At 35.3% G+C, this 26047-nt stretch overlaps 1 protein-coding gene and 1 long non-coding RNA gene across 2 annotated transcripts in view; one reads left to right on the top strand and one right to left on the bottom strand.

The window, feature by feature from the left end:
• The window catches only part of LOC116177285, a 127532-nt gene extending 102457 nt beyond the window's left edge, over positions 1 to 25075 (top strand). The window contains exon 3 of the long non-coding RNA XR_004146642.1: positions 24990 to 25075. This is a non-coding gene — a long non-coding RNA (uncharacterized LOC116177285). The remainder of the gene's footprint in view (positions 1 to 24989) is intronic.
• On the bottom strand, positions 6003 to 7562 carry LOC116177264 (tyrosine recombinase XerC-like). Its single transcript, XM_031496192.1, has 2 exons — positions 6972 to 7562; positions 6003 to 6911 (listed from the first exon to the last, which is right to left on the bottom strand). Exons 1-2 carry the CDS (start codon positions 7253 to 7255, stop codon positions 6107 to 6109), a joined length of 1089 nt encoding a protein of 362 aa, XP_031352052.1. The 5' UTR covers positions 7256 to 7562; the 3' UTR covers positions 6003 to 6106.
• Positions 25076 to 26047: the final 972 nt, after the last annotated feature.

Below are 26047 nucleotides of genomic sequence, written 5' to 3'. Positions count from 1 at the left end.
CACTAAAGCATTTCCGTAATTAATTCGCAGTTAACAAAGAAGTTCAGTTCACGAGGAAATCCGGGAGAATTTGAATTACTATTCAGTTTTAAAACTAAAACAGTTACACCAAGACTCTGTAGTTGTTATCTCCGCCCTTTGAACATTTTGTAAACACTATTCAGACCTTTTCAACAGAACCGCGGTTCTTTTTTGCACATAGTTTTAGTTGGCGTACCCCGTACTATCTTTTGACATGTATTTAATCACGTTCTAGTAGTATTACTAATTAATCTGCTTAATTTTCTATTTAAAGCAGAAGCGATTTAAATTGAATTGTACAGAAGCCTCCATTCTTGTTTATTAGTTAAATAGGGTGTGTTGGTTACTACAATTTTCAAAAGTAGGTTTAGGTTACTGACATAACTATCAGATGCTATCAGTTTATTTCCAGTTTCCGTCGGACGAACAAGACTTTTCACAAGTTTACATCTCAGTAAGAAACGGGCTTCTGGAACAAACGGTCACTTTTAGTGTGGTACTTCCAAAAAAGCCCACTGCTCCGAAAAATACTGGTATTGGTTTTTAGAACGCAAAAACTGGGTAGGTAGGTTCACTAGGAATAGCCACTTTCAACTTTACAATTGCAACATATGCTACCTACCTACTTATAATAATAATAATAATAATAATAATAATAAAGTTTATTTGAGCTTTAAGAATAAAACAAAACAAAAATACAACAACAAAAAAGAAAAAGTAGCTCAAAAAAGGAATGAATTCGGCAATGCCGTTTTTCAATTCACCCTTTAAAAACCAAAAAGAGAAAAAAAAATCGCCTCACAAAACTAAATATTATTGCTTAGATAAAGTTCTTTGGTCGATTTTGCAAACTGTATATAATTCATGTTAAGTTTCTCCAACATACGATTTAACAGGAACGGTGCCACATAAGCGAAACAGCCTTGAAATTTTTTGGTATTGTGCCTTGGTATTGTGAAGGAATTAACCCTTAAATTTAAGTTATGCACGATAGACCTTCTAATTAGCAGTTGACATAAATACAGTGGTACTTTGCATTGTAAGAATTTATATAAAAACAACGTGTATAGATATCTGACCCGACAATTAATTTTCAACTCGTTCAGTTTCTGGTAATAGGGCGTAACATGCTCTCTAAACGGTACATTACAAATAAATCTTATGCACGAATTCCCTTCCCTACATCAACGAGGTCTTACACATCATTCATCCTTGTGCCCTCCCCAAGCATGTTTTCACGTTGCAAAACAGTCGTGCGAGCCGTTTTGGGGGTGGAAAGTGGTATTTTACAATTTGTGGCAAAACCAAGGGCAAAACTATGAGTATTAATTTTAGGCAAAAATGTTTAACTCAAAACTTATCGAGAATAAAAAATAAACAACTTTTGAACCTGCATTATTTTCACATAACCTTTTTTTTGTTTTCTATTCTTATTTTAGCGAAAAAAAAGTCGTACGGGTTTGAAATTTGGAGATAACATAGCTTGTTTTATGATAAAAACGAGACACTTTTGACCCTGTAAAGTTGAGCGGTTTTCGGGATATTCACGATTTTCAAAAAAATCACCTCTTTTTCAAGGGAATGAAAAATCTATTTTCTTCATCGTACACAGCTGCGCGGGGTAGCAGTATTTTCGTAGACTTCTATTTTGATAAGCAAAAATAAAAAAAATATTATTCCAAATGTTTTAATTAAAACATCCTTATTATTTCCAGTTTCCACATTTTTACCGCAATAAAAGCAATTCGAATTCTTTTGCTTCCTGAACCATTTGATTTTCTTCACCGACTCTTCCTCCTGCGTGTTTTACAGCTGCTGCAATTGCACATGCCTGTTGAAAAATCTGCAATAGAAATATTAGTTTTATCGGCCAAACCAAGCAATGATTTGAGATACAGTGTGAGCAACAATGATTGAAGCGTGCGTCATCACCGCTTGTTCCTATTAATATCAAAACTACCTTCTTTGTATGGAGTTGTATACGAAAATGACGTTCAGCGCTGTCACAGTGACGTGCGTCTATTCGTATTTCGTATCTTGTATCAAATCAGCATATGCTATGAGCGGCACATTGCCAATTTAGCTGAAGCGGCACGCTTCAATCTTTGTTGCTCACTCTGTATAAAACCTTATCCTAGGTTCATGAGTTAATTTAGTTTTAAAAAAAGCTGTTTATCATGTCAAAAACCATGTATACCTGTTTTCCCCGTTTTTGGTGATTTTCTCAAAATTTTTCTATTGGAATATTTATTTTTGATCCTTACAAAAATTTTGCTATGCAGCGCAGCTCTGTATGATGAAAAAAAAAATAGATTTTTCATCATCCTGAAAAACGGTTCTTTTTTTCGAAAATCATGAAATCTCTGAAACGGCGTATTAATAGTTTGCACTGCAAAAGCAGTGTATTTTGTTTTATGTTGACGCAGTATACAGGGTGACAATTTGAAAACTTACCACCCCCCATATCTTAGTAAATAAACGAGATATTTAAAAAAATCAAAATTCGTTTCGGTAATTCGGAGGGGGAATCACAATGACATAGTTGGCGACGCACCCCCTCACACCCCCTGCGCCCCAGCCACCCCAACTTTTAAATCTTAAATAGTGACCCCCCCATGTGTGATACGTCGTTGGAAAGCTCTGAAAAAATGCTTTCCCGGCGAACATAGACGAACTAAGACAGAGAATAATTCAAGAATGTCGAAATATTGCAAAACCAACATTGGAAAGGTTCGACAAGAGTTTGAGAATAGATTATAACTGGCGATCAAAAATGAGTTGCTGTCGAGTCGGCTTTGGAAGTCCAAGTTAAATACGATTTTCCATGTTTATTTTTTGATTTGCACGATAATTACTAACCTAAATGTAATGCTATTTGGTATGGTTGGAAAGCATTTTTTCATAGCTTTCCAATGACGTATCACACATGGGGAGTCACTATTTAAGATTTAAAAGTTGGGGTGGCTAGGGCGCAGGGGGTGTGAGGGGGTGCGTCACCAACTATGTCATTGTGATTCCCCCTTCGACTTACCGAAACGGATTTTGATTTTTTTAAATATCTCGTTTATTTACTAAGATATGGGGGGTGGTAAGTTTTCAAATTGTCACCCTGTATAATGGAAATGAAAAGGTCTTTAAAGACTGGTCACAAACTCAGAGATTTCTTTCGAAAATATATAGAAGTTTACATAAGTTTCTCGACACCTTTATGATCCGGTTCCGAATTTACACAATTTTAGGGTTTCAAAAATGAGAGATGAGTATGAGAGTGTAGGTAACGCTCTATTATATCATATATGTTTTTCTTTACTTATCGGTATAGTGCGTAGGAAATTCCTTTCGAAATCTTTTTACTCTGATCGACTCCAACATTAGTGGCACAATAACGAACGTAAATTTCAATCTCGATAAACTATTGACTTCCTATATTGCAATTTTCACTGTATACTGAGTTTTGACGTAAGTTTTGAATGGACACTGTTGCATTACGGAGCCTCCGAAAGGTTTGCGGAATTCGCTGGTTTACACGATGGTTGCTAATACGAACAATGTCTTTATTTATATTGAAAGACGATATACGCTTATGACGTGTTTAAACTCGACATGAAAATACGAAATTATCGTTAATCCTTATGAAAAGACTGTTTCTATGAGCTAACGCGCGCAAATTTTACACGCTACATAGATCAAACAAATGGTCCTCAGGCTATAGCCTTGCATGTACTAAGGAAAAGAAGAAAAAGGGCTAAAGAAACGTACATCTCGACTTGATGTCATTCAAGCTCACTCATTCACTTCAAGACCAGTTGCTGGTATACCAAAAACTGAAGGTCATCAAAATTCCTTTTCAGTTTCGGCTATCATTGTGAACCTGCATCTCCTGGTCAAGGAACCTCCACTAGCGAACAATTGAAACAATTCAACTAAATTTTTAATTACAAATTTATGATGATTGATGAAGTTCATGTGGGTAGTTAAAAAACATCAGTAATGTCAAATGCGTGCAGCATGAGTGCCTTAAAGTAGTATTTTAAAGGTCGTTGGTGCTAAACTGGCTTTCAGTTCGTGCATAAAATCATAAACGTGTCGTTACATACCTGAGGCAAACAACTACACACGTGTCAAGAGGTTTCACAGATTAGATACATCTTAAAATAGTTAATCTATTTATCTTATCATTATTACAAAGACAAATACTGATTACCTACTATTCCTATATCGAAAAAGTGCAATTCATTTAATAAATATTACAGTTTTACGTAATATTGTTGTTCGTTCATTTTAAGAATAAGAAAGGAATTGTTAGATGTTGATAGTAAGAGCATTTGAGATCTATTGAATGAAATATCAGGGTTGATTCAGCAATGTCGGAGCACTACACATTTTCAATGAAATATTCAGTATTTGATAATTTGTAACTGTAACGGTGGACATTATGCTAGAAGGCGATCAGACATTTGTATTTTGACAGTCTCGTCCAGTACCATACTTCCTAAGGTCTGAAATATTAGCGGAGGTAGATAAATTTCCAACAACTGGAACTTTCAGACCAATCTCAAGAGCTCACCCGCAATCCTTATAAAATGATGTCATATGGAATTAAATCGGCTCCAGCCGTATTCCAAGCACCTATTACCAATTTTCTCATTGAGTATTCTGTACCTGTAAAAGAGCAGAAATCCTCCGCAATAAATCAGACTATTATTTGCTACAATGTACTATTTATTATCATTGTGTTGTACACGGATGAATTTATAATTAGTGAATGTCTGCCATTTTTAGTCTAAGTTATGGGTAAAATTTGAGGTTTGGAAGTTACAAAACAAATCTTTCTTTTTGTTTCAGGTGAGAAGGATACCAAGTAAGGTAAATACAATTTATTAAAGAACTGTGATTAGGTGTAGGTACTGGGTCATTCTTTAAAAGTGACGATCGTTGGAATTTCCACCAAAACCAAGTTTGAAGTTATGGCTAACTGAATTTATTTAATTTCGACGGTGTATCATCATGGATTGACTAAATTGTTTATTTATTTACAATGCACTTTGCTTCTATTTTACAATAGATCATAAATTGATAAATAATAAGCAGGTATTTCAGTGTAGGTAACGAAAATGGAAAAATTAATAAACGGTGAATGGTACACAATAGTAAAGACGGCACTGGTTTCTTAAATGACAGTCGTGGCAAAAAAAAATTACTAACAAAATTCATACCACCAATGTCACAAGGTTCTAGAATCTTATACGCGCGAAATCCCCACACCATCACTTTCAAAATCACCCGGTAGATCCCATATAGGTAAGCTCAAATACGTTGATATTTTTAGAGAATTAATTCTACGGAAGGTTAGAAAACGCGATTTATTCAAGCGCGTCAGATATAAAAAAATATCTAGAGCGTTGTACGTATAGTTTATGACACGACCGCCTGTGATGATCTCTGTCAACTAACATGCTTCAACTGCTGACCACACTGAACTTTATTGACGATTTGTTCCACTTTGGCCTGTGGAAATCGTCAAATTATATACTTCTGTTATTCTTGAATAATTTCCTTCGAAATAACTAAAAATCCACGCTCGAGAATGTCAAGGTAACGTTTTCTTTTTTCATATTTGTGGCTTTTCCAGTCCCTCACGTCACACTCAAATCGTCACATTATTGAAATGCACACTTTTAAACACTTAGTCGACCCACCTTACTTTAATCTGACGCGCTCGAGTAAATCCCCTACTATAAATGACACGTTATTTTGATAACTGGACTATGAGCACGTACCGCGTGGCACATAGATCTATCTATCAATGAGCACTTTTTACTAAAAACTATTACGCAACGTTTTGTATTTTTCATTTTTGAATCAATTGCAACGAACGAACAGTTTGAATTGCACTGACGGGGTGTAGGAAAATTGCAATTGCTATTGCATAATAACAACTTTTTCGTCATCCCATACTGTTATTTCAATTTAACTCAACTCATTTGACAAATGAAATATCATTCATAACGGACGGCGTCCGTTAAAAAATAACGGACGCATATGCGGCCGTTAAGAAATAATGCTTTTATTGAAATACAAACAACTACTTATTATAATGAATATGAAAATTAAAGTGACAGTTATTATTGCTAGAAATCTGTAGTCCATCGTAGGAAACTTGAGGACCACTATCACCTGTTGATGTTACACTTGATGAAGAAGCTGTGGCTATGGATGTTGTAATTTCAGAGTTTCCATTGGACCTTTGAAATAGTTGTTTTGTGATTTTTAATCGCTTCGAAACAGAATTTTCAATATACGACTCCGCTACCGCAGATGAATCCCAGCCTCCAAGTTCCTTCACTGCTAGGAGATCGCCACCATTTTCTGCAAGCATGGTAGCGGATGACCTCCGAAACGAATGGCCCGTGTATAACTCTGGGTTTTTTAATTTTAAGAACTTAGCAATTTTCCTGGGAACCCCCCCAATGGTATGAATGCCCACAACCTGCCTAACACACTTTTCTTTGCGGTAGACAATGAAAAATCGCCGAGTTTCTAAATTTTGAGGACGTTTTTCCGCGTATTTTTGGTATAACTGATACGCATTGAAGGGAAGTCCTTCTTTCGGAATTAGAAACACTCTGCTTTTCTTATTTTTTGTGATCCGCAATGTAACTATTACGTTTTTGTTGGTGTCTTCAAAGTCCTCCACGTTCAACTTCAAAAGCTCATCACCCCTACAAGCGCCAAATATTCCACATATTAAGATGACTTTTTCTAGGAGCCATACACCATCATCAGCTTCCAATAAAAATGTCATGACTTGCTCTTCAGACAAAATGTTAGACTTTTTTGGTCTGTAACCTTCAGACTTTCTTTTCAAAAAGGCGAATAATTTTCCGAATCTGTAATGTAATAAACATCCCCAATACACAATAAATACACTACATGAATAAATTACCAACCTTGAAATGTCAATGTTGTCATATACCTTCAAAGTGAGTTTCAACATTGAAACTTTTGTCCATAATGAATTGGGCGAGTACATTTCCGATTTTCCCTTTACGTACGCTAATAACACGTCTTCATTTACTAAATTGATCCTCTTAATCTTAAGCCATTCCTTGAAATCTTCGTATTCTTTTTGATATCGCTCCCTGGTCTTTTCTGGTAGCAAATCGACACTTGCAGCCATGGAGTCTGCTAATACGTCTGGAGGAATATTGATATTTCCTTCAATTACGTCCATATTTTTGGAAAACCGTCGTAGAGCTTCTCAGCACGCGTTTTTAACGAATTGTTTATTTTTCAGTAGTTGCGTCCATGACAACCGCTAACATGTGACCATAAGCATACCATGATCAAGATAATTATTATATTTAAGTATTGCGAAAAGATGGATCTTTATGAAGTCGAAATATATAATTTCCACATAATGGGATGACGAAAAATCTTGAACGACACACGGCCGATACGCAAATAACGGACTTGGTTGAATATAAACCTCGGCTGACGCCTCGGTTTACAAACTTCAACCACGTCCGTTATTTGCTACATATCGGCCTTATGACGTTAATAACTATAACCGTAAGGGTAGATAAAGTGAAACAAATTATTGTGCTTTCTAATGACATCTGTCATTCTCATTTCAAATGCATGATAAAAATGACGTTCAGAACATATGACAATTCTGTTTCTATAGATACGGTCGCGACGGCAGAACCTAAGCTTGCTATTTTTGACACCTCTAAATTAAATTCAGAATTGTCGGAAGCTTTACAATGATTTATCTTGCTTCTGCTACAAAATAAAGGTTTGTATTATACACGACGACAAAGGTAAACTAACCATCTCGTGAAAGTTAATTCACTCGTGGCTGCGCCACTGGTGAATTAACATCTTTCACTCAGTAGTTAAAATATCCCTTTATCATCTTGTATAATAATAGTTATTATAACCGACTTTGTGGTTCTCTGGTTGACCTGGGGCTATAAATCCGGAGGTCGGGTGTTCGAACCTGGATTGAGGTTCATTTTTCATCTGTGGCAGAGATGGGAATTACCTTATACCAGTTTCGAGCATTCTGCCGGCTACTCCGAATTAGGGTTTCCTGCAGTTTTCCTAATTCGTAAGGTAAATACCGGAGTAGTATAGAACAACTTAAGACCTTCTGCAGAGGAACCTCTAAAAAGCATTATGCGGGTCACTCTGTAATTGGGCGCAAGCCTTTTGAGGGCCCAGAACAAGGGATGGATAATAAATTGCAAGTTCTACATTAACTTTGGAACAAATTCCAAAGTAATAAGAATACTGCCTCAATAAAAGATTGTTCTCACAAAGTTCTCAACTAACAATAAAAAGACATAAAAGTACTTTAAGCATTAATATTTACACTGGTCTACACAAAAGTTTCTCATAGTAGTAGTGGTAGTAGCAGTATAACAAGAATAAAACATCCATTTCAATAAAAGATGTTGCATTTAGGACGGGAAGAGAATTTTAACGTCTATTCTTATAAAATTGTAAATTTTTAAATGAAATAGACAAAACCAAAAACCTTTCAATTGTAAATGAAACAAAACGTACAGCTGCAGCGAAACTCGACGTTTTTCAATGTGAGAATGTAAATGTAGAGAAATAAATACTACCAGAATGTAAACATTTCTCAGCGCTCTATCGATTAGAAGTTATCAAGAGGTTTTTAATTAAATTTTCTAGTAACTTAGCGAATCTAGAAAAAGGGTTGAAACTAAAGGAAGTTTTAAACTACATCACTGAGAACTAACTTTGCAAAGTTCGTAAGTAAAGAGAAAACGAACGGTTTGCTTTAATTAACATTGCCTAATTACATAGACATCATTTAAATTGAAGCATGATCAGCTTTATTAATATGGCGGATGAGCATTGCTGATTGATAACAAGTTCATTTGTAAAATTCAATTAAATGCGTGCGAAAGGTGTTGGTATGTGAAACAATGGTTTCCCTTCCTGTGTGAAATTAGCAGCCAGTTTTCAGCAGCCAAATTTCCGAAGACGCTCGAACGTGCAGATGGCGCAGTTTAAGAGAAATATGTAAAAAGTTTGGCAGCCATGGCTGCAATTACTAGGATATATACTATATACTGTTAATTTAGCGACTGTCCGAGGGGGTGGAATCCGTCCCTAACGTACAAAAAATTTGTTTAACCCCCACATAAAAAAGGTCCTTTTCGCTTACAGTGTTGCACCAATGGAAGAGTCGACTCTATCAAGAATTCAGTCTTTGATTCACCCTGTTTCCTCTTCCGACCGCGTTCCCCCCGGGTCTTCATTCACAAAAGCCTGTAGTGTAGATGCTTCGCTAAATGTTCTGGTATCCTTTACGGTTCCAGCTTTTGCATTCTAGTCTTCAGTGGAGTTTCGGTAAGGGCGTTACCTGGTATTTGGTCTTCTTAATTAGTGCTATTGGGTTACTCATGAATATAACGATACTAATTGGTACATTTACAAACGGATTTAGTAATTTAATTACACGTCATATTGTTGCAGTACAGTACGTTTGGAAAGCCGTTGCTACAAGTGCGGGACCCTTAATGAGATTTGAACCAGATTCGATTTTTCACAACCGCTCCGTCCTGTATTTGTGGTTGGAACGTAAAATATAACAACGCGAGTTACGGTAGTTATCGTTAAAAAGGAAAAAAGTTTGAAGTAAATAAATTCTAACGTGTCGGCTTTATACACGTTGCAAAAATACGGATAATCACAAAAATTAAAACGACGGTAATAGACAAGTAACGGCGGGTAAGAATTGTTTACTTCTCGGTTACGTATGGAGTTAAAAAAATTGCTGTGAAGTGAAAATATTTAGTTATCACAAAAAACCGTTGTAACAGCTGCTGTGTAAATGTCTACAATCTGAAGAAGGGATTGCTTGTTCATAATGGTAAATCATCCTAATTGACGCATTAAAAAAATTTAGTTCAAGAAACATTAAAGTGCACATTTTTACGTAGTGAACTTGTGATAAGCTAACCAATTCTTTGGTCAAACTCGTTTACCCCAAACAGCGCCCGATCCGTTACTAATATACTCAGTGACATGGAAATTGCAACACCAAGAAGGAGTTGGAATTTTTTGACCAAACTTGGCAGAAACGTTTAGCTACTAAAAGGTAACAATTGATTAAAATTTAAAAGAAAAAGGATGAAATATAAACATATTTTTATTAATAATAATAGTAGTCCCTCCCTATTGGTTACGCACTCCCTCACGCTTCGTAGCATCGATTTTAGCAGACGGCCGATTTCCTCTTGAGGTATTGTGTCCCAAGCAACTGTGAGTAACCTCTAATTCATTGTGTAGAGCCTGCAGCGTCTGCGGAGGATGCGGTAAGTTCATCAGCCTTCTCTTCATAATGTCCCAAACTTGCTCGATAGGCGATATACTGGGAGATCTGGGTGGCTATGGCAAGAAATTGACATTATCATGTGCAAATAAGTCCATAGAACGTCTTTCAATGTGGGGAGGGGCATTATCCTGCTGGAAAAGTGGGTCTTCCAACTGCTGAAGAGATGGAAGAATATCGGGTTCTATCACGTCATCCACATATCGCTGGGGGGTCATATTACCTCGAATGAATAACAAACGAGCCCTACTCCCATAAGTTATAGTACTCCATACCATAGTCCCCACAGCTTAGTGCACATGCCTCATAACATAAAATTTAACATTGCGACGTTCCCCACGTCTTCGGCTGCCCTTCATACGGCCATCATGCATACCCAAACAAAATCGGAATTCATCACTGAACACCACTCAATGCTACTCTAGGTTCCAGTGCAGTCGCAACCTACACCACTCCAAACGCTGCTGGCGGTGTTGAGCTGTTAATGGTAACAAAAGATGTGGCCGATAGGATTGCAAGTCGTAAGCTCTGATTCTGCGGTAAACCGTTCGAAGTGTTACAGGACGACCTTCGTTAGCTAACAATTGATTGGCAATTGACCTGGTACTAGAGAATCGGTTTCTTGTTGCCATAAGTCAAAGATGGCGATCCCGCACTTCAATTGTTCTTTTTGGCCCCCCACCCTTTTCTGCCCCCTCCCTTACCTCTCTATGATGATCCTGCCCCTTCCCAAATCCCTGCTCGATTGCAACGAATCACGGTGGATTGACTTCGGTTAAGGTGACTTGCAATTTTTGTGAACGAAAAACCACCTCCGCCCAAACCAACAATACGACACCTGTCAACTTCTCTTAATTCGCGGTAATTTCCACTTTGGCGTACCTAGGCATGATCACAGCCTCAAAAGAAACGATTAAAAGCGAAAACAATAAGAACTGAACAAAATCTCCCAAAAGGTACACGATATAAGAATACTAGAAAAAAATGAAAGAGCTGTCAAATAAGCCATTACCACTTGATCCATATGAATGAAATTTTAATCAATTATTACCTTTTAGTAGTTAAACGTTTCTGCCAAGTTTGGTCAAAAAATTCCAACTCCTTCTTGTTGTTGCAATTTCCATGTCACTGAGTATACTTTCTAATTCATTGTCACAGAAAGAGGATTGTATCCAGCACCATTTTGTATCAACATTGTCACCTGTAAGAGGCCTAATGTGAGGTACTCATTTTTTGTTTGAATTTACGTAAAATCATAAGTATGAGTTTTAAAGGAGAAAAACTATCAACTTGAATGAGGTATAAAAAATAAATAAGAAATTTTTTGGTTTGAAAATTCTTAAAGAGCTCAACCTATAGGCAATTAAAGCCGTCTTGCATGTATTACTGTTTACAAACCTCCAAAAATTAGATTTCTTGGTTTTGTCTATAAAATTATTTCCCTTAAAATCAATCGAAGAAAATTTCCGATTTAGTGGGTTTATTACAATGGTATATTTTAGATTAACTGTGGTAATATTTGGTTACTAGATTCGATATTAAGCCCAGATCGAAAAAAGATGCTGCTACAACATTGAATTTGAATTTATAGGGATAATACTGCATAGAAAAACTTATAATGCTTAATGGAAATATTTCCATTAATGTAAATTTCAGGAAACCGGCAAGAGTAGTCAAGTAATAATTTTGGCTAAAAAATTTGCGTAAATAGTTTACCTATACATTCAAAATTTTGATTTTGAAAAGAAAAAGAAGTTTACCCAAAATTGTCCTGAAACCTTTATTTTCATACCTACTTTCTGTCAGGAAATTTGAGTTTCCATGACAGAGGCAGAGCAGACTACGTTTCCTGTCGCTTGTTACGGGCCGCAGCTATCACTTTCCGGTCGCACCGTCACTTTAAGCAGGGCGCCCATTTAATCGGATCGGATCGGCACGGCATCGCTCAGTCCGGAAACGTCCAATACTCGCTCACCAAATCGGTATGCTTCAGTCTATCAGTCGAAATATAATTTTTGTGGGTTCATTTTAGTTCGGTTAGAATTTTATAAACAATACTTAATAATTTATATAATATGAGCTCTTCATCTTCCGACGAAGATGATATTTTTCCTTCTTCTTCCCAAGCATTTTCCTTCCGTGAACTGTCATGATAATATTTACTAACTTGATTATAGAGGTGTGGATATTCTCAGTATCAATTCAAAGTTCCTCGTCCATTGTAAACAATAAATAGCACACAAAATCAACTACAAGGTAACGGTGTACGCACGTGTCACATCAAACACAACGAAAAAACATCGGACCTTCGGTATTTTTTGCCCTCTCTACCAAAAAGGACTGATTCCGAAGCCAACCGGTGGACGTTGCCGAGCGTGGCGGAAGAAGTGCGCGGATGTTAATCTATTTCTACGTATTTCAAATCATTCCGACAGGACTGTTCCGTGCCGATCCGATCCGATCCGATTCAATATTCAATGGGAGCCCTGCTTTACCGGCCGCATTTTTGACATTGCTGAATGTCTATAATGACTCCTGTCATCACTGACAGATGGACAAAAGTTTTATATACAAATTGAAATGTTATACTAAAATACGATTTCGGGTAAAATTTAATACAAAACTCGGAAATTAAAGTACTCGGCCCCAAGGGGCGTCGCACTTCAATATTTCCTCGCCAGTAATGTGTCATTTTCCTGACTTTTATGTAAATAACTATTTTTTGCGAAAGCTTATTGCACATATTACATCGTTGCAAGGATTTATTAATTTTCGGCGCACTTCTCTACTCTCGCATATTTTCTACTCTGGTACTTTTTCCGACTGTGTAGGTCAGTGGTGGGCTACAGAGCCGGAGGCTTTTTGCAGGTGTGTAGGCTGTGTAGAAAAGTTTTTGTGCCTCTGTACTATTCTTTCCCAATTTTTCCCACTATTTTTGCACCCCATGTATATTTTATTCTGTTAACAAACAACTTTTGGTAATGCACAAAAATTTTTTAATCTGCGGTTCAATAATAGTTTATTATGTAAGACGATACAGGGATATTTTAACCACTGAGTGCATTAACTTTCACGACATGGTTAGTTTCCCTTTATCGTCGTGTATAATACAAAACTTTATTTTATAGCAGAAGCCATATAAATCTTTGCAACGTTGCGTAACATGTTCGTTGTTACGTTACAACTCATCCGCGTCCCATTCCAAATAAGAACAGATGTCATTAGAATGCACAAACGTTTGTTTCACTTTATCAACCGTTGCGGATAAAGTGATCACTTAATCTATTTATTTATTTATTAAAATATCAATTGAACATCTGCAATAAAACAAAAGTCTTAAATGTTTTTTTAAAATAAATTTATCTAAATAACGGTGAAAAATTGTCTGGTAGAAAGCGATTCTAGAAATTCTTAACTACGCCTCCTTCGTTAACCGAAACCTTTTCTTCGCAAAACGGCATTGATAAAAAAGGAAATGAAAAACAACCTAATAGCATGCTCCCGCTTAGCCTCTGCAGCAAAGCTAAAACGAATCTATTCGGGTAACCGGATATCCTACGAAACTTCAAGTTCAATATTCCACCGTTACTTCGTTGCAAGCTTTATTAGTATATTCACGTATTTGAAGAGTGATGTAAAATAAGAGGAATTCAAAATTGTATGGATTCTGTACGTATTGAATTTGAAAACTGATCTGAACGAATAGGTAGGATTTTGTGTTTGCTTTCATCGACATCTGAAATGGTTTTCACAAGCACAACAAAGAATGTGCTCCCACTAATTTCCCCATTTTGCTCCTATAAATTGTTAATAAATACAAAAGCGTGAGACGTAATTCCTTCTAAATTTATTATTGAATTGCGGAAACGTGTTAGGAGGGTAAACGTATATTTATTGATTAAACCTCTGAAAGCATAAATACGCTTATTTTACATAAACTGCGCATTTTACATGTAAACACAATAATGAAGCTGAAGGGGCATACCATAATAAACGTACAAAGTCAGTGTTAGGAAGATAAACGATGTGTAAACCTGGTAACCAGCGTCCATATATTTAGGCGCACCGAACAACCCTAAAGGGTTGTAATTTCAATACCCTAAGGTAGCGTGGACAGATTATCAAACGGCACGATCTATTGAGTTGACCTTTCATTTTCTTGATCACGCAATCGAACTTTTCCTTAACTTTTCTTTGTCATTAAATTCTGGGCAGGAAAGTATCGGCATGTTGCCTTGTTAGCTTGAGTTGTAAAAAACCTTCCGACGCTACCACCTCATTGTTCATAACATCGCTTATCGCGGAATAACAGGAACAAATGTATACGTTCCACTATTTCTGCTTGTTTTGCTTCAACGATGTACGGCTGTTTGTATTTGTTAGAGCTGCAAAAATAATAAACCCTGTTTACACTGCTTTGTTTTCACTTTCAACACATCGTTAATTGAATTTAAAGTAACCGCATCATTAATTCATCAACAATGTTGCTGATTTGCTCTGGTCTTATTTCAGTTTTTAACGTCCACAGTGTCATTTTCAATTAGGTTATCATTGCTATAACACAAAGGAGACCCCACCGACGATTCATATTCCAGCTTTGATATCATGTAGCTAACATAAATCGTGGCGAGTGCTTTGATATTATTGGAGCTACGTATTTCTGCACATGGGCTCTGTGTATACAATGCGCCAATATTTCATATCAGAGATTCACAGCGTTCTTCGAATAATTATTATGAACAGTAAATGCTCAAGTTTATATAATGTTGATTGCGATTTCAGAAAAAATAGTATATGTACCTTGTAGTAAGGGCCCATTCCCGGACTCCAATTCTTGTCAATTTACATTGTCGTACGGGAGTGTATTGCTTTTACTACTAGATACACAATCTACTACTACTCAAAATCGTCATGAAACCTTCATTTTCATGCCTACTTTCCGTCAGGAAATTTTAGTTTCCACGACAGAGGCAGAGCAGACGTTTTGCCACTTTACCGGCCGCACCGCCACTTCACCGGCCGCACCGCCACTTCACCGGCCGCACCTCTGAGATAGCTAAATGCTATAATGACCCTGTCATCACTGACAGATTAACATTAACAAAAGTCCTATATAAAAATTAAAATTTTATATATCAATAGTTATTTACGTAAAAGTCAGGAAAATGACACATTACTGAATATACTAAATACTAAAGAACTAGGACTCTTTGAGGCCGAGTTTTAATTTCCGAGTCAAGTAATGTCATTTTACTGACGAGTTTTGTATTAAATTTTACTCGAAATCGTATTTTAATATAATGTTTCAATTTGTATATAAAACTTGATTAACGTCAATCTGTCAGTGATGACAGGAGTCATTATAGACATTTAGCAATGTCACAGATGCGACCGGTAAAGTGACGATGCTGCCGGTAAAGTGTCAGGTGCGACCAGTAAAGTGACAAGCGGCAGGAAACGTAGTCTGCTCTGCCTCTGTCATGGAAATGTTATTTTCTTCTGTAGTGAGAAAAGCAAAAAACAAATTGCTGCGTTAATCTTAATAATGACATTTAAAATCGCAACATACCCGAATCTTACTAAGTGTCAAACTTCATTATTGTATACGATAATTTTTCAATTTTCATTGTAGTTTCAGAAAAAAATCATGTGTAAAACTTTAGGAGAAAGTGTTTTTCAAAACTCCACTTTCTTCTCTAGTTGTACAAATAACTATTTCATGCCTACTTTCTGTCAGGAAATTTGAGTTTTCTTCGCCCTTTTTAAAGACGAAAGTAGTTGTTTCTAAAGTAGTTTCAGAAAAATTAAGGTTTCAGGACGATTTTGGATAAAGTACGATTTCGTGTAAAATTTAATACAAAATCGTCAGTAAGGTGACATTACTTGACTCGAAAATTAAAGTACTCCAAAGTTTGAATCTATTCAAAACAAGTAAAAACGTTTTCGACCTAAGTCGAGTAACTTTACCACATTTTCCAAGCATTTATCAGTACTTCCCAAGAGGGTATGGCTAGATTTTTTTATTAAAAGCATATTTGGAAAATATTTTCATAAATAAGAAAGTTTGCCCGCGCACATCTGATTTTTACTATACAGGGTGAGTTTTTTTTTTCATTTTAAGCATTAGTATCTCGGAAACCGTAAGACATAGAGATTCGGTGAATGAGGAAAGAGTTGTCGTGTTAAGACCCTATTCAAGATATGCTTTTGTTTTTTTAAAAAAAATCCACAGTTTACTAGATATGAGCGAAAAACAGATTTAGTGATTTTTCATTTAACTGTTGTAGAATCGTTAGTATTAGAAAATTCTTCTTTGCTCTTGAGTCATCGCGAGGAAAGACGGACAGACACAACCACAACAAAGCCAATAATATAACCGCATTGTGTTTGTGTAGGTCAGAGTGATAGACTTGAGCTCTTGGAAGTATAAAGAACAAGAACGAAATATGAGACAAAGCATTGTAGAATTATAGTGTAATGCAGAAAGAAAACAACTCACAGTCTAATAACTCTGTCGAATACTATCGCACTTTGCCACTCTAATGAGCACTAAAGACCAACGAATTAGGTACTATTAAAATAAGAATACCAACATTTTTTACTATCCTGATATATAAATGAATTTTTGGGCATAAAACATATAATCAAAAAACAATTGACACAAATTACCGTTCGTAAAAGACTACTATAGGAAGGGGGAGATTATTCAGAATTCCAACGCTTCCAGCTTTTAAGGCAGTGGAACTTAATTCTATTAGAAACAGAAACACATCGCACAATGTAAAGGGATTAAGGTTTATTTTGCAATAACGGGGATAAAACCCACAAACGTAGTTGTAGATGAAAGTTACGATTGTTCTAAGTACCTCCTGTTGAAACTGCTAAGTTATTACAACGCCCAGGTTACTCTTGATTTGTTTCAGCAAGGAAGACTTAATCTTGTAATTCCTTTCATTTTAAACTTGTTAAGGCTGTTGCTATTCTAATTCGTATCATCTCATATCATTAATCATATTTAGCCTCCATAATCTAAAGCATAACGTTGTCTAAATTAAATTATCGTTTGCAAAATTGAATGCTTAGTTTATCTGCAACGAAAGAAATGAAATGGAAATTTTCGTTCAGCATCCTACTTTTTATTCAAGAGTATCGAATTGCCATTATATAAGCCCTATCTATTGTTATCATTATGGAAATTTATTTGCCCATGCAATAATGGAATCGTAACGTGAAGCGGAGGGTAGAAAATGAGTACAGTTCATATTAAAAACTGGCAAGTAAGAGATGTGCTGCTATTTACCACAAAACATTTAAATTTAACCATACAAAAGACCCGTCAGCATCCTGGTAGAGAGAATAATCTGTACCTTAATGCACTAAGCTAGTCTTTCTAGAAACTTATGTCAAAGAGGTGAAGTGAAACTAAAGTAATCATTATTCACAATACCAAAGTAGTTAATCACTCTAATTGAATAAAATAATCTCGTTAAAAGCGCAGATGTATAATATCTCTCAGATCGGGTGGGGTATTCCTTTTTACCTTCATAGCCACTGCTCTAGGTATGATCAATTAAAGTAATGTAACTATTATAGGGATGTTAGTGACACTTTACCGGAATTTTAAATTTAATTAATGAGCAGAACGTACCTTATATAAAACCAGAACCAGGCGTACTTTCTTGCAAGTATTATCCCTTTTAGACGCATAAGTGTGGGTTTCTCTGCTAAAGGGAAAAGTGACACCTATGCGTTTTAATTAAAATCAAATAAGGAGAGACTGTGGAAAACCCGAAGAATTAAGTATAAATTTAATTAGACAAAACAAACATTATACAACCGTAGGGAATTGTTCCAGTAAATTATATAAAGAATAATTTAAGTTGCCAAATTATCTCTCATGCACTAGAGCCATCCTGACGTTTAGGACGAGATCAGACACAAACACAGGAAGGAACTGAATATTTATATACAGGCTGATTCAAATTCGAAGACCACCATGGGGATCTCGGGAACTGTAAGCGATTGGTAGGTAGTTTAAATTTGGAAAAGTTGCGTATTTTGATGTTTAACAAAATGCAGTTTAAACTGAAAATTGCGAATACTTTCGGAGATATTCGGAAAAAAACGAAATTTTGCAAAATCTATTTTATTTTTTATTGAAGTTATTAAAAAGATATTTCAAAATAAATGACACATTATTATGACCACTTTTATCCCTCTACAAGATGCTACTTTTACATTTGAGTTTGACGTTTCGTCTCTAGTCAACCATCATCAACATTGTTTTTTCTTATGGAAGTCATTTTTACTTTTGATAGATAATTTTTTTCTGATTTCAAAAATGTAAACATCACATATCTTTTAATAAGAAATAACGCTAGCCGTAAAAACGCAAAAACTACGTAATTTTTGAAGTCAGAAAAAAATTCTCTATCGAATGACACAAAAATCGTGAGTAGTGGCAACTGTTTATTATCGTTTATTATAGCACACTTTCATCCCTTCTGGCATACTACCCTACAAAGGCACTAGATGATTGCTAAAATAACAATTTCTCGTTGTTATTCGGTTGTTATTTCGCTGGTTGTTATATTGATAGGAATTGTTTTCTAAAAGTGATTCCCTCTATTTTTTTCTAATTTCAACTATGAATTTGTATATTCTTAAAAAGGAATCGTACATGTGGCGAAAAGCTATGTGGAACTCGGGACGGTAAGTGGTTCCAAACTATACGCAACAAATAGTTGAATTAGAGTATTAGATCTTTTATGAATTAAAGTTGGCCCCTCTCAACAACGCCCACTTTCGAAATAATTCCTTAGACGGAGATTAAACACCTTATGCAAGAACATAAATTTTAGCTTGCTTTATTTATTCAGAAGGAGGTTGTTTCGTCGACGTGGATTAAGGGGGGTACACAGTTGAAAGGTATTAAGTTGATTAAATTTACAATGAAACAACATCCTCGAGTCGCTAACTTTTGAATTATAGCTAAAAGCTATGAATACTTGAAATCAAAGATTTTGCAGTCCGGCGGCGAGAAATGTGAGCAACGAAAAATCGCTCAGAGGGTAGGTGATACATAATGGATAAAGTAATCGGAGTATCAGAGCGTGAACTGATATGCAGATGCCGTTGATAAAACACAAAGTAGACAGAAACTCTAAAGCTACTAAAATTCTAAGCTCCTGAGCTTTCGCCTTTTTTTATTGTTTGCGCAACTTTGATCTCGTTTATAATTTTCATCACATCGTTTTTGCGTTAGACTATTTCGCATTCAAATTCTTCGCCCACCTCCCGCTATATTCAAATTGAAGGAGAAATACGCTTTGATGCAAATTAATTCAGAAAGTTTGACTTCCTGGCCAGATAGTTTCAAACAACCATTAATAATTGGTTCTAATTATGTTTGGGCCAACACTGCCCGATAAATACGGACTAATTGTCCGACAACGCTTCATTAAGCTTCACCAGAAACCATTTGGCGACCTAAATTAGTGCAAGTTTATGTAAAATGTAATTTAATAAATGGTTCGAAAACTGCAATTTTTCAAGCAATTATACAAATATAACGCAGTTGATGTACAGAAAGACGCACGTTCAGTGTTTGCATACAAATAAGAGGTTCTGGTAATGATCCATTATAAAATTTTGAATTTAAATTGAAAACTTAATAAGAAGAAGCGGAGAAAATTGAATAAAAGTAATCGTTTACTTCAAGAGTAAGTTCTTGTAGCGTAACGTCATTTATTTTTCTTTTATAAGTCATAATGGAAGTTGGTAGCCTATAAACTCAAATCAATGGGGGCAATTTGCAAAATGCAGTTACTAAAAAAAGAGGGGTTATTAATATTCAAATTTCATTTTGACTAAATCTTGCACTGTCTTCAGCGTTCTAAAAGAAAATATGGATCTTTGGGTAAGTACTTGCAACATTAGCAAGTAAACTGAGCTTAATGCAACTGCGACGTAGCAATAGGCTTACGAGTACTTCTATCTGCAGAACTGCAGTCAGTATAGCGCTCCAATTACTCCAATTATAACATAAAATGGGGAGTAATGTTATAAAATCAATAACCAATAATTAAGCAATTGGAGTTTATACGTTAATTAATTACGAACCTATGGGTTCAACTAAAACCGTTTATCTACGTTAACATTGATAGCGGTATAATATTAATTGCACTGCAAGCTTTTGACGTACAGTAGGTACATAATTTTAAATTGGATGTTGTCACACGTACAAATCATTTTAATTAAATGCAATGCAAAATATATATCTGGGCTTATACTAATTAAAAATCTCTGACAAATAACAAGGGAAAATGAAAAATAAACACCATCTACAGATTTTTCACTCGCGAGGTAGATGGAAGACAAATTAATTACCTTTCTACCGTTGGCAATAACTTAATTTATTAAAATTTCTATTTTATCATGAAGGAAGCTTAATTAGATTCTTATTTCCTTGCTAACGGTTTGCTCATTAAACGCTAATGTTAAAGATTTCCCATTCTATGATACACCACTTATCTAGAAGGCTACTGCGAGAAAATAGAGTGGAATAGGAAACTGAAATTAACATTTATATAGCAATTTCTTGGTATTTTTATCTTGTCAATTTTATTTGTATGATATAAAAAGAAGAGGAATTGGTTTGGCTGTCTGTGCAAATAAACATCTTCAGTTGGGACGTTTGAATAAACAAATAAGCACTCTACCTATTTTTATTTCTACGTATTGGTACACTAGCAAAAACACGTGTGGGAGTTTGCTGGTTTCCGAGCATCAAATTTGTTCCCACCTGTCCAATTTTTAAGAATAAGTTAATGTTCAAAACAAATAATTTGCAATTTATTACATACTTTACGCAGAGGTGAATCGTACTGAAAATATAAATTTAATATAACGATGTGAGAGACGACGATAAATTTAAAACAAATTTAAAATGTCATTATGCAAACATAAATGACGAGAGCGTATTTTCCTTCTAATAATATTAATGCTAGGACCAGGGAGAAATACCGGTAGGCACGAGAGCCTTATCCCATTCTCTTTCAAATAAGGCGTCTATCGTCGAAGTGTATACAGTTTAATGAAAAATAGTGGAGCGTATACAAATACAAACAAATTTTGAAATGAGCATTAGTTTATTGGAAATGTCTACATATGAAACTTTTTTTTAATTTTTTTGTAAATAGCATTGAGCATTGTTTACATTAGAAAACGTACAGCATGCGTACACAGTAATTTTGAAACCGGTATTAGTTTTAGTTTCATTCAAAGTACCTACATATGATATTTCATGTAACTGCTTTCATAAATCATAACTAAGAAAGTTGCTATTGAGCATGCACAAAACCAAATTTTAAAACTGGTGATTTACTTGTATTCCAAGGGCCTATGTATTAAAGTTCAGTCTTTGAGGAAAATACGCTAAAAAGCATACTGTCGCAAACCAAAGAATTAATAAAGCTCGACAAATCCACGCTATATAGGACATGTATAAACTTTTCGCATTTTTAAGATAATTTAATTCGGAAAACTTTTTGCAAAAATTCAATTTTGACCTCGTGAAATGTGCTTGACTTGAACACTCATTATTTTTAAACGTAATTTAGGCCATCAAGCAACTTCTATCATTCAATTTATACGTTACGCTATACTTTAAAAGCTAGAAGACGTTAACTCAATATTGATATACGGCGCATAGAGTGGATTAAATCTCTCGTGACGTCGTATTAACCATAACACTTCGGCTCGCAAATTTAATAAAATCTGTTATAACGCCTATTAGAACTTTTGTCCTATTGTAATAATTCAAGGCGAGGCGTAATAATATTTTATTGTGGTGCTCAGAATTAGCAGATATTAAATATACAGAATAATTGACAATATAGGCATTCACGAAAACATTGTAATACACGGCATTTTTTTAAAAATGATACCTACATAAACTCCCGTATAGATGGTTAAGGGTTAACCTTAATCTAATATAACGAATTTTATATATCACTGCGACTGGATTGAATTTTACGACGGCTAGCTCAGTATATTCAATTACCTTGCGGAATGGTTCATTATTTTTTTTAAGAAAGATTTTTGAATACTCGTAATTTAACTAATTAATCAAACACCTGGTACAAAATGGTATTCAAAATAAACGCCTTTGGATGATAAATAAAATTTAATATTACTTAAATTTCGACTTCACAATTAATGGAATAAATATTTACTAATATTTTTGGTTTAGGTTCACGTTCACTTATCATTTATCAACATTCACAAATTTGTTCACGGGATTTTTCCCGTGGATCGAACTCTTCAGGAATGTTAGAATGACTTTAAACATAAATCTTATAGAAAATCCCAAAAACAATCCACTCCCATTGTTACATAACGCAAAAAATTCAAAATAACCTAAATTTATCGATGAGTCAAAATTTTCTCCAGTGGATGGTTGATTTTCTCTTTTGAATGGGTAGCAGCAATTTAGAAAATTGGAAGGTGGGACGCCTTTTTAATACAGATAGTTGAAATTTGATTTATTTAACTGGAATAATTACCAATGTCCTGCAATATGGAAATGTCCAAAATTACCCTTTGTAACGATTTACTTCTCCATTAGGAAGCATTATTATTATTGTTTAGAGTATATTACTTGTCGAAAAACCCCTGTAACATTTGTGTCGATGTGAAAGGTGGCTCCACCTAGTTAACCACGCAATTTTCCGCGCGGATTGCCAACGCCTTGATTTTTGGTTGACGATTGTCATTTCTCCTTTTTCCCTTCGTAAGCCTTATCGAAATACACGTCGATTAAAAAACAGCTGAAAGCGTGAGGTACAACCCATGGAATTTTGATGTCCACCTTCCAAATATATTGATTTCTGGCAATTGAATTCATAATTTGGCAATTCCGAAGTAATTAGTTTGGCCGGCATTCACCTACGCTCCTACTACTCCTAGTAAGGATTGTGCATTTCGTTTATTTAGAGTGTACCTTCTTTAGGTTTCGGCTGTAATTTGTTGTAATGCAACTTCCATCGACAATTGTCGCCAATAGGTAGGTAAATTTTATGTCATCAAAGAAGAGAGGTTACCTTTAATTTCTTTTAGGGTTCAAGTTCAAGTTCAGGTTGAAGTTCGAGTTCCAGGCACATTTTACCTTACCTACTAATTCTTGTTTCGATATACAAGTTTTCTAATTCGGCGATACCTGTCATTACGGACGCCCCTTGCTTACATCTAGATCTACTGATAACAAGCGACCATTTTGTTGTGGAATAGGTCAGCGGGTCATGAAGGAGATTTAATATCGAGAGATAACTTCCATACTTCTTTAGCTTCTTATTTTGATCCTTTAGGGTTATATGCGATCACATTTAAGTGAATATGTGAACATCAGTACTTGTTTAGTATCTTTACCATCTCGGTTAAATTATGATCCAGTTTGAAACGCAAATGTTGTTGGGGTCCACCACTTCCTTCTGAAAGAGTTGACCAATTAAGTACCGTTTTGCGCATGCAAACTAATGCCGATTCAAAAGTTCGTTTTACAAGCCATGCTGATCTGGTGGAACAGAATCAACCCCTTAAGGTGTATTGTAAAAAATGACCCGTATATACGTTTTGAAGCATCAGGGATGCGAATAAAACATAATCTCGGTTATGTCGGTCTATCTGTCGGTCCATCTGCACTCTCATTTCTCACTAAACGGTTGGACCGATTGGAACCAAATTTCCAAATATTTATCTATGTGAAAGCCGATAACAAGCATTCAGTATTTCTAAATCGAAAGGAACATGAAAAAACCAAATCTCTTCGGGAGACTATACAGTCATAATTTTTAACCGATTCCGATGTGCTTCTTACTCAACGAAGGTACGTAACATAATCGTCAAGTTGAGAATAATATTTCCAAAGTAAAACACTTTACGGAATATAATACTGTCTATAACCATAAATTACAAGAATGATGTGCAGCTCCTCTACATTATCTTAACCTTTTTTGGCCAGGAACGTGTATTTTGCCAAGTTGCCAAATTAATATTATTAAAATAATACGACGGATTTTCTATTTGTTTAGAACGTGTCATTGCACAAGTTTTTCTTAATTGCAACGATTCTAAAACCATTCCAGCAAGTAATTAATTATGTCTATTGGAAAAAATTAAACTAAGTATACTATTACGCTATAAAGTTTATGGAGGTAGTAAAGTTAATAACCGAAAATGGACGCATAAATTTCTACGTTTATTTAACCCAAATAGGGATTTCTTTAACTATATATCTAAGCTATTGAGATAGTAAAATTGAAATTACAATAGGAACACAACCTTGTGGTCGGTTAGATTAACAAAGTCCGAGTCCTATTTGAAGCTGGACTTGGAGAGAATAGTTATACTTAATTTACATTTACGAATTACGTTTGAGGTTAGTCCTGAGCTTTGTCCAATTTATGTAATGAATTTAATATTTGCGCCACGGGCGGCGTATAATATTGTAGTTTTCTATTTTATTGTTCTTGGTACTGAAAATATTGTACACAATTTCAGAAGTCTGTTGCCACTTTAACGTCTTTTTTTATTACAGACTCGCCATGTTGGCGGAGTACTGGCGCTTAATTGCGTTATTGTGGATACCACCTGCACTTCTAGCTACGTCTGTGGATATACGTAAGTAAATTTTTACTTTTTCGCCAATGATTCTAAGTTGCAATTCCTTCCCTAGATTCACAATATTTCTCATACGGTTTGTAAATTACCCAACCGTGTGCAAACGAGCTAGCGCAATGTCGCCTTGTAACTTTTCTAATTTAAATTTCACGTTACACCGTAGCTGTGTGGCACCGCAGGATACACGCTTTTGATTTATTAAGGTCATACGTCTCGGGGCCGTTTACAAAAACATTACCTAATTAAACTTAAAGCCCTATAGTTTCAGGATCAACTATAATATTTCACCTCCGCGCCAATCAATCTTAAAGCTCGAAATTTACTACCCCACACTGTGAAGTTTAGATAATTTCTACAATGAATTATTTCACACATTTTACAGCGAAATACGTTATTCCGTACTGCACTCCGAGTGATGATGACCCCATAAAATAAAATCGCGCATTTTACGAGCGTTCCGAAATGCAATTTTATTGAAAAATGACTTTATAAGTTCAAATCGCGAGGCTTCATCCCCACATTGTCGGAACGATTTATGCGCTGTTAAGTAGCGAAAATGCGGGACTCCTCTAATTAAAAGTAAACATGTGCAGAAGCAGGGCTTTAAAAAAAGAGGCCACTTTTTCCGTCAAGTTCAAAAATTTAAATTACATTTCCTTGTGCCGTGACGAAGATTAAGCGACATTTTACGTGCCGACTTCTAAAATCCATCTTATCACTTTAAGGTAATACTGAAAATTTATTTGTCGCAACGCGTAGTGCCTTCCAAATTTTAGAATTAAGCTCCTGGTAGTCGAAAGGTAAGTGCTAAAAAGATACTTTTCAAGAGAAAAATATGCGAATGCTTTCAACTTCTTCGGAAGTAGTGTAGAAAATGGCGCTACTTTTAAGTACAAAAATTAAATTTATTTGTTACTCAGTTGTAAACGTTGATTAACAAGACAAAACGCAAACGGGTAAACGTCATGTTTAAAT

The sequence above is a fragment of the Photinus pyralis genome, unplaced genomic scaffold, assembly GCF_008802855.1.
Source record: "Photinus pyralis isolate 1611_PpyrPB1 unplaced genomic scaffold, Ppyr1.3 Ppyr1.4_LG1, whole genome shotgun sequence".
NCBI lineage: Eukaryota > Metazoa > Arthropoda > Insecta > Coleoptera > Lampyridae > Photinus > Photinus pyralis.
This window is presented reverse-complemented; position numbering and strand designations above follow the sequence as displayed.